The sequence below is a fragment of the Rattus rattus genome, chromosome 3, assembly GCF_011064425.1.
Source record: "Rattus rattus isolate New Zealand chromosome 3, Rrattus_CSIRO_v1, whole genome shotgun sequence".
NCBI classification, from domain to species: Eukaryota; Metazoa; Chordata; class Mammalia; order Rodentia; family Muridae; genus Rattus; species Rattus rattus.
Window position 1 is genome coordinate 69,075,623 of NC_046156.1, and position 12,172 is coordinate 69,087,794.

The following is a 12,172-nucleotide window of genomic DNA, read 5'->3' on the forward strand; positions in this document are numbered from 1 at the left end:
TACAGCACAATAATAAAAAAAAAAAAATACAGAAACTCAAACTCTAGATGATCTCTTAGATTTACGGAATTTGCTTTTGATTGATGCATGGCTTTATTTCAAGGGTCTCTATCTCTGTTGCACAGGTCTCTGGACTTTTCCCTCTTTTGTTGACATTATAATTTAACTAGATTGTTTCTGTCTTTCCCTTTCCTCCTTCAGATTGTCCCATATACCCTTTCTTGATCATCTGTGTGTGTGTGTGTGTGTGTGTGTGTGTGTGTGTGTGTGTGTGTATTCTTAAATACATAATACAACCTGCTTTGTTTGTATAATGTTCCTTGAATATATGTTTTTGGGATAGGCCACTTGGTTTTGGGTAGACAGTTTCACTGCTTTTTCCTGGGGAATAGTATTTCTCCCTCTCTTGGTATTCCCTAGTGTGTGTAGGATTGAGGCCCTGTGTGCATGCCCCCTCCCCTTCATCCTCATCCTCATTCCTGTCCACATCCATGTTAGCATGCCTGTTGGTGGTGTTCTCTGCTCTATTGCACAGCAGGTAAGAAGGGCTCCTTAGTTTTTGTTAGGATTATGCTTATATAAGTCTAGGGGTTTTTTTGTTTCTGTTTTTTGTTTGTTTGTTTTTTTGAGACAAGGTTTCTCTGTGTAACTCTGGCTGTCTTAGAACTAGCTCTGTAGTCCAGGCTGGCTTCAAATTTGCAGAGATCTGCCTGTCTCTGCCTATCAAAAGCTGAGATCAAAGTGTGTGTCATCACGCCCAGCTAGAAATCTAATTCTTATAGTTTTCTTCCTCTTTTTTTTTTTTTTTTTCGCTTTTTTAAAAAAATTTTTTGGCTTTTACCTCTTAATGTCAGAGAAAATAAGTACAATTATATTTTAAAATTTTCTAGAAGTTAAAGAAAATGTTCTATCCCATATATTTTAAATGCAGTAACATTTATTTATACTTCATATGATTTATCTTGTAGAAAATGTCAGAAACACCCTGCCTATAGTTATAAAGATGCTATAGTGATGATAGAATGAGTGACTGCCTCCCCACTGATTGGCAGTCTGTTTTGAGACGAGGTCTTGCCCTATAGCGTCAGTGTGCTTGACTTTGGAGCACCTGTATTGTGCCATCTCTGAGTGTTAGGATTGCAGGTCTGCGCTATTCTTCTTACATGTTTCTACACTTGGAGTCATCTACACAGGTCAGAACACTGAGTTGGAGCAAAGCACATGAACCTTTCTTAAATGAAAAATGTTTTTAGCATAATGTAATTTTACTCTCCTGATACTTACTGAATTATTACATCATTTATCATCTGGAAATGTAATTATAAGCATAGCACTGCATTAAATTCTCATCTTCTAGTTAACTTTGTTACTCCTTTTTTTCATAGCCAAAATTGAAGTGTTTTATGACAGACTGGAGAATTCACGTTGGATGATACATCTTACAGTAAAATAGGATGACTTTATTTGGTCAGATGTGCGTCTGACTAATCTGCTCTGACTGGGAAGCTTGCACTGCTGGCCATGAAGAGTTTGTTCTTGCCACATATGAAGGAGTTGTCTGAAATGTTGGCTGAGCTGAGACATGGTTTATTAGAATGAGCTGAGGCTGGTGTTGAGTGAACCTCTCAGCTCTCTGCCCAGATAGACCTGATCTTGCAAGGCACCTGGACCACATAAGTTTACAAAGAAATGTGTCTTGTCAATATTTATACGTTGAAGAAATTCAATCAAAACACAAAAAAGAATGCAATCTATTTTATGTCTGAAAGTTTTAGCCAATTGTTACCTAATTTGGTCCTGAAAGTTCTAACTTCTCTGATTAATAAGCTGCTGTATTTTCCCACACAGCTGTGCTTACAGTGTAATAGAAACAAAATGTGGAAACAAAAATAATCTGTATAGTACAAAGTAATTTAGCTTTTAGAATTATTTAGATTTAGCTGTGTGTCTGGGCTAATGATAATTTTGGTTTACTAAACTTTTAGTAATTATGTAGCTAGCTATGATTTATATTCTTACATTTTTAAAGATTAGCAGAAAAAAGTAAAAACTTCAGTTGCTAGATTTCTAACCCAAACATTTTCCCATTGATAATATGTTTACAATTTCTAAGTCATGCCCAGTGATTAGTGGACCAGTTAAGATGTCGTCTTTGTTTTAGGAAGAATTTGGCTATAATGCAGATACACAGAAGCTGCTGGCTAAAAATGGAGAGACTCTTCTTGGGGCCATTAATTTTTTCATTGCTAGCGTGAACACCTTGGTGAATAAAACAATTGAAGACACACTAATGACAGTAAAACAGTACGAGAACGCCAGGTGGGTACGACTTCATGCTGTCTGCTTCACAGGTGACTTGTATTTACTTAAGGTGTTTGGTTCCTAACAAGAGAAGCTTACTGTCCAATAGGAGAAGATAAATAATGTATTAGAAAAAAAGGTGGTTAGGCAGATCTGAGGTCGGGGATGCTTGTTGCATGAGCCCCCTGTTTGGGTCAGTACTGAGACCATGTAGAGGTGGAAAGAGAGAACCATATCCACAGAGCAAATGCTCTCTTTTCCAAGAAAACAAATGTCAAGTTGGAGGTTAGTTCCCAGAAAGAACAAAATGGGTGAGCAAGGTTTTGAAGAAGGCAAGAGCCAAAGTCAAGTAAAGCCTCAGGAGTTTTTATCAGCATATGGACCCTGCACCCTAGGTGCTTGATGCTGCCACCTCTTCAGAAGTAATTTTCAAAAGGCCTGGAAAACTTCACCTCGGGAATGTCCAGTTGAGCTGTACTCATACCCCAGCCTTGCTTGCTGACAGATGGGGAATGGAGGAGTTCTCAATTCTAGCCTCCTTTGTCCTACACGTAGACAGTCTGGAATCTGACCTAATGAGAACCTGTAACTGTATTATTGGTGCATCCCACTGTGAGCACACTGCTTCCACATACCAGCTCTTGATTTTCATTTACCCAGGTTCAAACCGCCATTACATGTTTGCACATTTGGCCTTATACATAAATATTTACCTTTATCTTGGTGGTTTATAATACAGATTTCCAAATGTACTATTTTATATGTATATCCCTCTCATGATTTTACTAAGTGAACAAAATGTATAGTAATAACTAATTTTAAATATTTCAAAATATTCTCTAGGAAATCCACACCCATGATAACTTTTCAACTTTTGCTTCCATGTCCATTTTCCCGTGTCCTGACACTGTTGTTCATTGTCAGCCTCATTTTCTGGTAATGTTCTCTGAGCACTTGGAATGCTGTCTTTCTGATACATTTCTGTAGCGTGGTTGAAGGTGATGTCAGGTCTTACCTTGTAGGAATAGAAGTCAACTTTTGACCTCTTACCCTAGCTAATGGCAGCGCTTGTGAGAATTCCGAAAGCATCTGTCTCACCATTTTGTGGTTGAGTGCTTATTCTTAGTCCGTATTGTCTATGCTTTCTGTAGGTCAAAATCCAGATATGTGGACTACTTAATTTTTGATTTTTTTGTTACAAGAAGTGCTTCTGTTCTGTGCTGTTTGTAATTTCCAATTTAATATTAATGGTGGTATTGTTGCTGGCTTTCAAATAAAGGACACGGTAACAGCTAAGACTATCTGTGGGAAGCGGGAGGTTGCTGGTTTGCAGATTATTTAGGCTAAAGACTTACTTTTTATTTGAATTATTTATTAACATGATAAAATCAGGTGGTGAGAAATAGAATTGGAAGCAGTCTTCCTAAAGATTTACCTCACTGACACGGAGAGTGTCAACAGCATCTGCAGTGATCGGCCTGCCCGTCTGCTGAAATCCTCTCGTCAGCCGTGTTTTCATGCATTCATACACACAGGAGTAAAAGCTTAATTTGTCTTACTTCTGTGTCAGTTTCTGCTAAATTTGTCTATCATAATCTATCTCTAATCATTTTAAGCTGTTTTTCAGTTTTTCTAGTTCTTAGGAGACTAGACGATTCAAAGATAAGAATTACTTGTCTGCCTCCTGCGTGCTGAGGCTACAGGCAGGTGCCACCATGCACAGCTCAGTGCGGGAAGCACTTGCGTTTGATTTACAGAGGAGTAAAGTAAGTCTACAGAGATTGAGTGGCTTGCTTACCTGTAGCTTCAAATGCCCATTTGGCTTCCTATCTTTTAATCTAAAATTTGGGCTGCAAGTGTAGTTCAGAGACAGTGTCTTGCCTAGCACAACAAAACAATAATGTAATTTTTAAAACCATAAAATTTTCATGTCTCATAATTGAAAAACAGTTTCTAATGAGACCCTCGAAGGATAGTGGAGTACCAGGTCTCAGGGTATATGCAGTATATTGGCTTATTTGGAACCTTTGGATAGTTACTTAAAGGAAACCTTCAGGCAACCTCATTTGTGTGCTTGACAATGATATCATCCCAGAACCACCTTTTTTTGTTCAAATTATGCTAACATATTCCTTAAGTTTAGCTTGGGGCTTGATTTCTGCTTATCAGTTCTCTGAGGACTTGGTTAGTAGTAATACTTGGACATTGGCTTCTTGTGGGATAGTCTTTGAAGAAGAGGCTAAGCTTCAAAGTTTTAAGTAGCAGTTTCTTTTTTGTTTGACAAATTTACTGACTTTTAGGGCAAGGGTCATCCATTTGACCAGCATTAGAAGAGGTAATTAAGGCAAATGCTGGGTGGTCTGTTAACCCTCATACGCATTGTGTACAAGTCCTTCCTGGCCTGCTCGTAACAGTCCATTCAGTGTTTCTCCACAGCAGCACCAACAGGCGGTCAATTGTGACCTTTTCACATGCGGACACCTGCTTTCCATAGAGTAGCAAGCCCAGGCTGGCAATCTTGAGGCTTGCCCTGGAAGACTGAGTGCCCATCCCTGGGTGGCACTGAGTGCTCTTAGAGAAGTGTTGCTGGGAAGTTCTGCTTTTGCCACCTACAAAATGAGCATCAAGGCTAAAGAATGCAAGGTCAATATTATAACTGCATATATCTCGGCCAGCACCGCTGTTTAAAATGCCACGTAGCTTCAGAGGGCGCGTGGGACATCCCACCAGCTTTAGTTTGCTTCCACTCTTTTGTTTGTAGCTTGCTTTTAGCTCTTCCTTTTTTTAATCTAAGCATTCTAAAGGTTTTGATTATTGCCCAATATCATATAATACATAGGGGAAGGAAGTTTTGTTGTAATTATTGTTCCCATTCATAGATGAAAAGGTAGAAACAAAAAAAAAATGCAATGCTAACTGAAGACAGGAAAGCAAGTAAAAGATAGTTTGGCCTGAAAACCCATAGGCTTAACTAACTTGTTAGCAAGTTTAAATTTGTCTTACCCCATTGTCTGTCTAAGTCTTTATTGCCTTCGTTCAGGTTCTTACATGTCTTATTCCCCTTAGTCTTGAGGCTGACCCATTTTCTTAGTCTACTCCAGTCCATCTCCCTTCCGATCCATTAGAGGGTCAGCTCTCTATCCTAAACAAATGAAGTCAGGACAAAGCACAGCTCTTCACTGGCTTTTTCCTGACTGCTCCTGCTGGCTTACCTCTGAACTGTTTATCAGGGACCATGGGGCTGTCTACAGTCCTGACTGAAGTGCCTTCCATTACTGGCATTAATTTTGGGTTGTAATACACTGACTTAATTCTCAACTGTCTATGTCAGTACCGACACTTTTCTCTTTGGGAGTTATCCTACCAATTTTATTGCCTAATACTCTTTTACTGTCCTTCACACTTCAGTTGTATCCTATTTTTGTTCTCCTCAGAAATACTTTCTTAAATGTCCAGTCATGCCCACTGTCTGTAATGGTGATGTGCATTGTGCCATTTTGTTACAATCGGGTACTCTCATGCATCTTGAGGATGAGCTCTGCTCACTTGAAACACAGAAGGTGCCGACGTGATTACTGCTGGATGGATCAACATTTAGTGAACGAATGAGTGGTCTTCATCGGCCCGGAAAGATCTAGTTTGTTAAATTTAGTGCAGGTTAAAAATAAGCAGGGCTTGGATGCCGGGCACCGGGCACATGCCTTTAATCCCATTGTCCAGGAGGCAGAACAAACAGGCATCTGACTTTGAGGCCAGCCTGGTTTTTAGAATGAATTTAGAACAGCCAGAGCTACACAGGGAAAACTTGTCTGGAGAAAAGTAAAACATAAAAGTAATAAAACTTGGGAAGCAGAAGCTGGCCGATCTCTGAATTCAAGGCCAGCCTGGGCCTCATAGTGAATTCGAAGACATCCAGGGTTATGTAGTGAGACGGTCTCAAAAACCCACAAATTAAATGGCAGACAAAGTAGGGTCGAATGTGAGGGACTAACATATTCCTTTTCAAGTTAGGTATACAATATAGATTATCACTTAGCATATTCTTCATTCTTGGAGTGGAAGATAGAGGAAATCTTCCCTCCAAGAATCTCCCTCTTGATGTCTGAATAAAGACCATTAGCTGTAGCACATAGACTTTCTTTTTTACTGAATTAGAGGGCACTTGCTTTCTACAGAGTACAGAATGCTAGAGCAGCTGAGAAGGTCTGCTTCCCATGGCAGCACTTTACTCCACAGGGCTATGGCAGAGGTGCCATGTAGCTGCTGAGAGGTCGCAGAGTGAGCTTGGTGGAGGAGCTGTTGTAGAATCATTAAGGCAGAGCACCTCACAGAACCAGGCCACAGTGTCTACAGGAGGTGTCATTTTCACAGTCTAAATGCTACTGTGACCACAATCCATCTAGCATTGTACTGTCATATGTGCCTGTCAAACACTGAACTGTGACCAGTGTCTGTTGGAATATGATGATTGTAAAAAGTACACGGGGGCTTTCCAAGACTCAGTGTAAAGTAGCCCCAGATATAACGTAGCTTGTTAGCGATTGTCTGCATTCATGACAGGTTGCAGCAGTAGTGTCTGCAGTGACAGTATTATTTACACACAGTGATGAGAACATTTTAAAGAGCATACGTACGTTGGTAACTCTCAGTGACTTAGCAGTTTTGCTAGGCATTCTAAGTCCGCTGGCCTTACCAATTTTGTCTCATTAGTAATCAGTTCACGTTAAGGATTGATAACTACTTTGAACTTGGTTTGACATCTGTTGAGGTTGACTTTTTTATTTAAATATTTGCTAAATGTTGAAAATTTTATCCAGTAATATTTAAGTTTGGGAAATAGTAGATGATCTTAAGAAGCAGCTTCTCCCTGTTCACTCATGCATGTGTGCATGCACATATTTTACAGTGCTGGAGAACAAAGCCCTAGAGTCGCACACATTCTAAAGCACTCTAGCGCCGAGGTCCCCCCAGCCCTTTGTGTCTTGATAGCTCTTTATGTTTAGGGAAATAATGATTTAAAGCATCAAATGTAGACTGTGTGTGGGGTTTGAGTATTAATGCGAGACTCTTGTTTCTAGTCCATCTCTTGACTGCCCCAGTGTTTGCTGCTGTGAGATTATTTATTCTTCTTTTCAGAATTGAATACGATGCATATCGCACTGATTTGGAAGAACTGAATCTTGGACCTCGTGATGCAAACACTCTGCCAAAAATTGAGCAGTCACAGCATCTGTTCCAAATACACAAGGAAAAATATGACAAAATGCGCAGTGATGTTTCTGTCAAATTGAAATTTCTTGAGGAAAATAAGGTAAATTTATTCTTTGTTTTCTGATAGCTTTTCATGGATTTTAAAATAGTTAAATTCGCAGAAATGATTTGTTTCTAATAACTTTTTCATGACAATCGCATGAAGGAATTTGGTTCATAACTAATTTGAGTTTAGATAACATAATTTCTGTTACAAGATTCATCAACCATACTGAGTCATGCTCTCATATATAACAACTGGGTGGGTAAAAAAGTCTTGTGTTCAACTTTGATCTTTAGGTTGATGCTGGAAAGCAAGGACTTTAGTTAAAAAATGGAGCTGTTATCAAGTTTAGTGGCCCATGCCTATAATCTCTGCATTAGGAAGCAGGCTGGTCCTGGTTTTATTGTGTGCTTTTGTTGGGTGGTGCTGGGGATTGGATCCCAGCCCTGGGCATGCTGGGTAGGTGAGTGGTCTACTACTGAGCTGTGTTCTCGGCCCTTGAGTTTTCCTTTGTGTGAAGGATCAGTTCTTGAGTTTGACACCTCTTCTTAGTTTTCTGTGGACGATTGTAGTTGTAAATGAGAGAACCAATAACAATCATGGTACAACTAGGTGTTGCTCTGTCCTGTGACTGGATCTTTCAGGGAAACAGTTCCTCTTCCTATGCTGTCTGCATCCTCTGAAACCCAACAGGCCTTCAACCATACTTGCTTCCAGGCAGCCTTGGATAACTGGCGTGCAGTCCGTCAGTCAGTTGTCACTGTGGCCTATTCTTGGGACAGCCCATTGTAAAGTGAAAAGGTTGGTCTGGTTCACAGTTGCAGAGGTCTCAGTAATAGGGTGTGTCCTCACAGGAGCATGTGTCAGACAAAACTGCTTACCCGTGGCACTCAGGGCAGCCCTGTTTCCTCACTAGGCCGGGTGGCTTTGGTGTTTCTTCCTGTGTTTGTGGAAGGTTTGGTTTTTATTCTGCTTTGCTGTTTGGTGACTGTAGCTGTCGCTGTCCTGGAACTTGCTGTGTAGACCAGGCTGGCCTCAGATTCACAGAGATCGGAGTGCCTCTGCGTACAACACCACACCCAGCCGTAGTTTTTATTTTTAAGACAGTGTTTAGTAGATAAAAAAGAGCTGGCCTTGTGTTCATGTTTAGCTCTGCTCTTGAGTTTTTAGCTAAGCAGGGGTGTGCCCTGTGCCTGGCCTTGGCCACACTTCAAGATTCTACTAGCTCCCAGAGGGCCATAGGCTGGCAGCCAGGCCTTTAACACATGGTCCTTTGGGGACAGATTTAAACTGTAGCAATTATTTTTATTTACTTCTAGAAAACTAATATTTATACGCTCCCTCATGACATCAAAGAGCTATATTAAATTATTATCTTCTTGTTTTCTTTAAGCCTGTAGCTACCATAATATTTGCAGAAATAACATTTCTTTGGGTTCTACCATCTCTAGAAATGTTATTCCATTTCTAAAGAGAGTGTGAATGAAAATACTCACCTGGAAGCAATACACTGATAGAGATTGCCCAACATGATTGAAGTAGCACAGCCTTTTAAAGCATTCATTAGTTAAGGTTTAGAAGACTATGTTCATTTCAGTCTCAGATCTATTAATCAGTTATGTTTTTTAGTATTTGATGGATGTTATTATATCAATATTTACATATTTGTTGACATTATCACTGATATATCTCTTAGAAGAGCCACATTCCACAGTAATATGCATGTTGATAACTTGTAGCCAGCTAAGTCATTTCTAAATTGTTTTTATTACTGTGATTTTTTTTTTACAGTCAGTTGTTATTCCCCTCCCAGCCATCCCTCCCACAGTTCCTCATCCCATCTCCCCCTCCTTACCCCCATCTCCAAAATGATGGGCCCATCACCCCCTTCTCCCACCAGGCCTCCCTTCTCCCTGGGGCTTCAAGTCTCTCGAGGGTTAGGCACATCTTCTGTCACTGAGGCTAGACCAGGCATCCTCTGCTGTATATGTGTCAGGGGCTCATATCAGCTAGTGTATGCTGCCTGGTTGTTGGTTCAGTGTCTGAGAGATCTCGGGCATCCAAGTCAGTTGAAACTGCTGGGCTTCCCATGGAGTCACCCTCCTCCTCAGTTTCTTCCAGCCTTTCCCTAATTCAACACAGGGGCCCTGACTTCAGTCCATTGATTGGGTGTAAGTGTCAGCCTCTCTCTCAGTCAGCTGCTTGTTGGGTCTCTCAGAGGACAGCCCTGCTAGGCTCCTGTCTGTAAGGACACCATAACATCGGTAATAGTGTCAAGTCTTGGAGTCTATCCTTGAGGTGGACCCCAAGTTGGGCCTGTCACTGGACCTCCTTTCCCTCAGTCTCTTCACCATTTTTATCCCTGTAGTTCTTTTAGACAGGGACAATTCTGGGTTAGAGTTTCTGACTGTGGGATGGCAACTCCATCCCTCCACTTGATGCCCTGTCTTTCTAGTGGAGGTAAACTCCTCCCCTGTTGCCTTGGGTGTTACTTCTAAATTTTAAATGCCAGTCAGATGGATCTTATTAACGCATTTTTTTGTAAGCACTGAAAACATTATCATGTAGGGAGTAACAGTAAGTTGGTCGCAAATAGACTAGATGTGGTGGTGTGCGCCTTAATCCCGGCACTGAGGAAGCAGAAGCAGGAGCACCTGAGAGTTCGAGGCCAGTATGGTCTAGGGAGCAAGTGCCAGCCAATGTGGTGTAGAGACCATGTCTCAAGCATTAATTAGTTTAAAAAACAAAGTAGATATTTACCATCTTGTAAGAAATCTTATCACCAAGTGGACTGCTGAATGGCTTGAGCCCAGCTGTCACGTGTCACAGAGGGGCATTTCTGTGGTGGCATAACAGGGATGGGATAAGGGTGCAGGTGGATCTTCTCTTTAAGTAAGGATGGGATATTGAAGGGAGACGGTAGGAAGTTGGCTGTTGTATGTTCAGAGTTTGGATTCGATAACAAAGGTCTGGGCATTACTGGAGATTAATATCAGTCTGTATTTCCTTTTTATTATAAAATATAATAGAAAATTATCCCTGTTCTCATGGATTTTGTGTTCTGAGAATATTGTCTTAGTGTTTCGAAGCTGCTAGAACAAAGTACCATATATACATATCATAAATATAAAATATGTTTCTCGTGTCTCTAGAGAGTTGGAGATCTGAGGTAAAGACAGTCTGGTGTCTAGTGAGAACCTTCCTCTGGCTCATAGGTGGCCTCTTTCTTGCTGTACCTTTACCCAGCAGGAAGAGGAAGGGGTCTAAGGCCTCTTTTAGAAGGACATTAATTTATTAATGAAGACTTGAGACCAAACACCACTTATGTCCTCCCCTGGGTTGAGGATTTTGAAATGAATTTGAGGGGGCACAGTATTCAAGCCATAGCAGGATGGTTACTGTCAGCTAGATTTCAGAGTGGTCTTTTATCCTTTTTACTTAATGGTTTAAAATTATGAGATATTGTCAAACTGTTACTTATAAGCATTATCTATAATTTAAGACTTTGCTCCAGGAGGTGGCGGCGCATGCCTTTTATCCCAGCACTTGGGAAGCAGAGGCAGGCGGATTTCTGTGAGTTCAAGGCCAGTCTGGTCTATAGAGAGAATTATGGGATAGCCAGAGCTATGCAGAGAAAGCTTATCTCAAAAAAACAACAACAAAGCAAAACAAAAAGGACTTGGATCTATGAGAGAACTTTGCAGCACTGTTTGATTTAACAACATTTACCCTTTTTATTTTTAATAACAAGAACAAAAGGAACAGACAGTTTGCCTCAACAGCTTTCAGTTCAATTTGGTTCTTCTAGTAAACTCTTTCTGAATTAATTGCTCAGTGTTACACAGATGTAAACAATCTGTTTAGGAATTGGATTTTAACAAAACACAATGCAGTGCTTGTTTGTTTGTTTGTTTGTTCAGTGTGTGCTGACGTTAAGAACAGCGTCCTGAGTGTAGCTGTGTACAGTACGATGGTTGAAGGGCCTGGTTTTGGAGTTTTCTGTGGGGCTGGGGTGGTTTGTCCTAGTTCTCTGGCTTGTAGTTTTCCGTGGTGACAGTTCTCAGTGGCAAGCACCTGCAGTTGAGTTACACCCCACCAACTACTCCTAAAATGAGAAGCCAAATAGTGAGTTGCTAGAATAGTCCATAAAATCAGGGCAGAAAGTCCTGTATGGAACGCTCAGTCTGTGGCAGTGCTATTAGGTCTTAGTGTTAGTACTTTTGTGGCTCCTTTTTAAAATTTTAACAAAAAGTGAGGCTGGCCATAAGATAGGCTCTTTGCTCTGTTTTAAAAGTCAAGGTGTTTGCAGTATGTTCTTAGGATAGCCTTGCTGTGCTTTGGCAAACAGAATGGATCGGTATCTGAGTGGCAGCAGAGAGAGTCACTAAGCCTCTAGCTGAGGAGCTTGCCCTTGGGACCAGCACTCTGATAAAGCTGGACCTTAATTATTACACCGCAGAGAATAATTTCAGGGCCAGAACTTTGCACAGAGTGCTTGCCTAGCGTAAACTCAGTCCCTAGCACTGGAGGAGAAAAGATTAACAAAAGATTGCAATTCCAGCATTTGAGGCTTGAGAGGCATGAGGACCCATCACTACACCACATACCCAAAGACTA

The 12,172-nt window shown here is 40.8% G+C and overlaps 1 protein-coding gene across 4 annotated transcripts in view; it reads left to right on the top strand.

Moving 5' to 3' along the window:
- The window catches only part of Arfip1 (ADP ribosylation factor interacting protein 1), an 83,150-nt gene that overhangs the window by 58,491 nt on the left and 12,487 nt on the right, over positions 1-12,172 (top strand). For 3 of the 4 annotated variants that reach the window (XM_032898163.1, XM_032898160.1, XM_032898161.1), the window contains 2 exons: positions 2,162-2,319; positions 7,438-7,651. In XM_032898163.1, the coding sequence (XP_032754054.1) occupies positions 2,162-2,319; positions 7,438-7,636 (357 nt within the window). In that variant the 3' untranslated portion in view covers positions 7,637-7,651. Of the gene's footprint in view, positions 1-2,161; positions 2,320-7,437; positions 7,652-12,172 lie in introns of those variants that run through there. The other variant, XM_032898164.1, reaches the window with a different exon arrangement.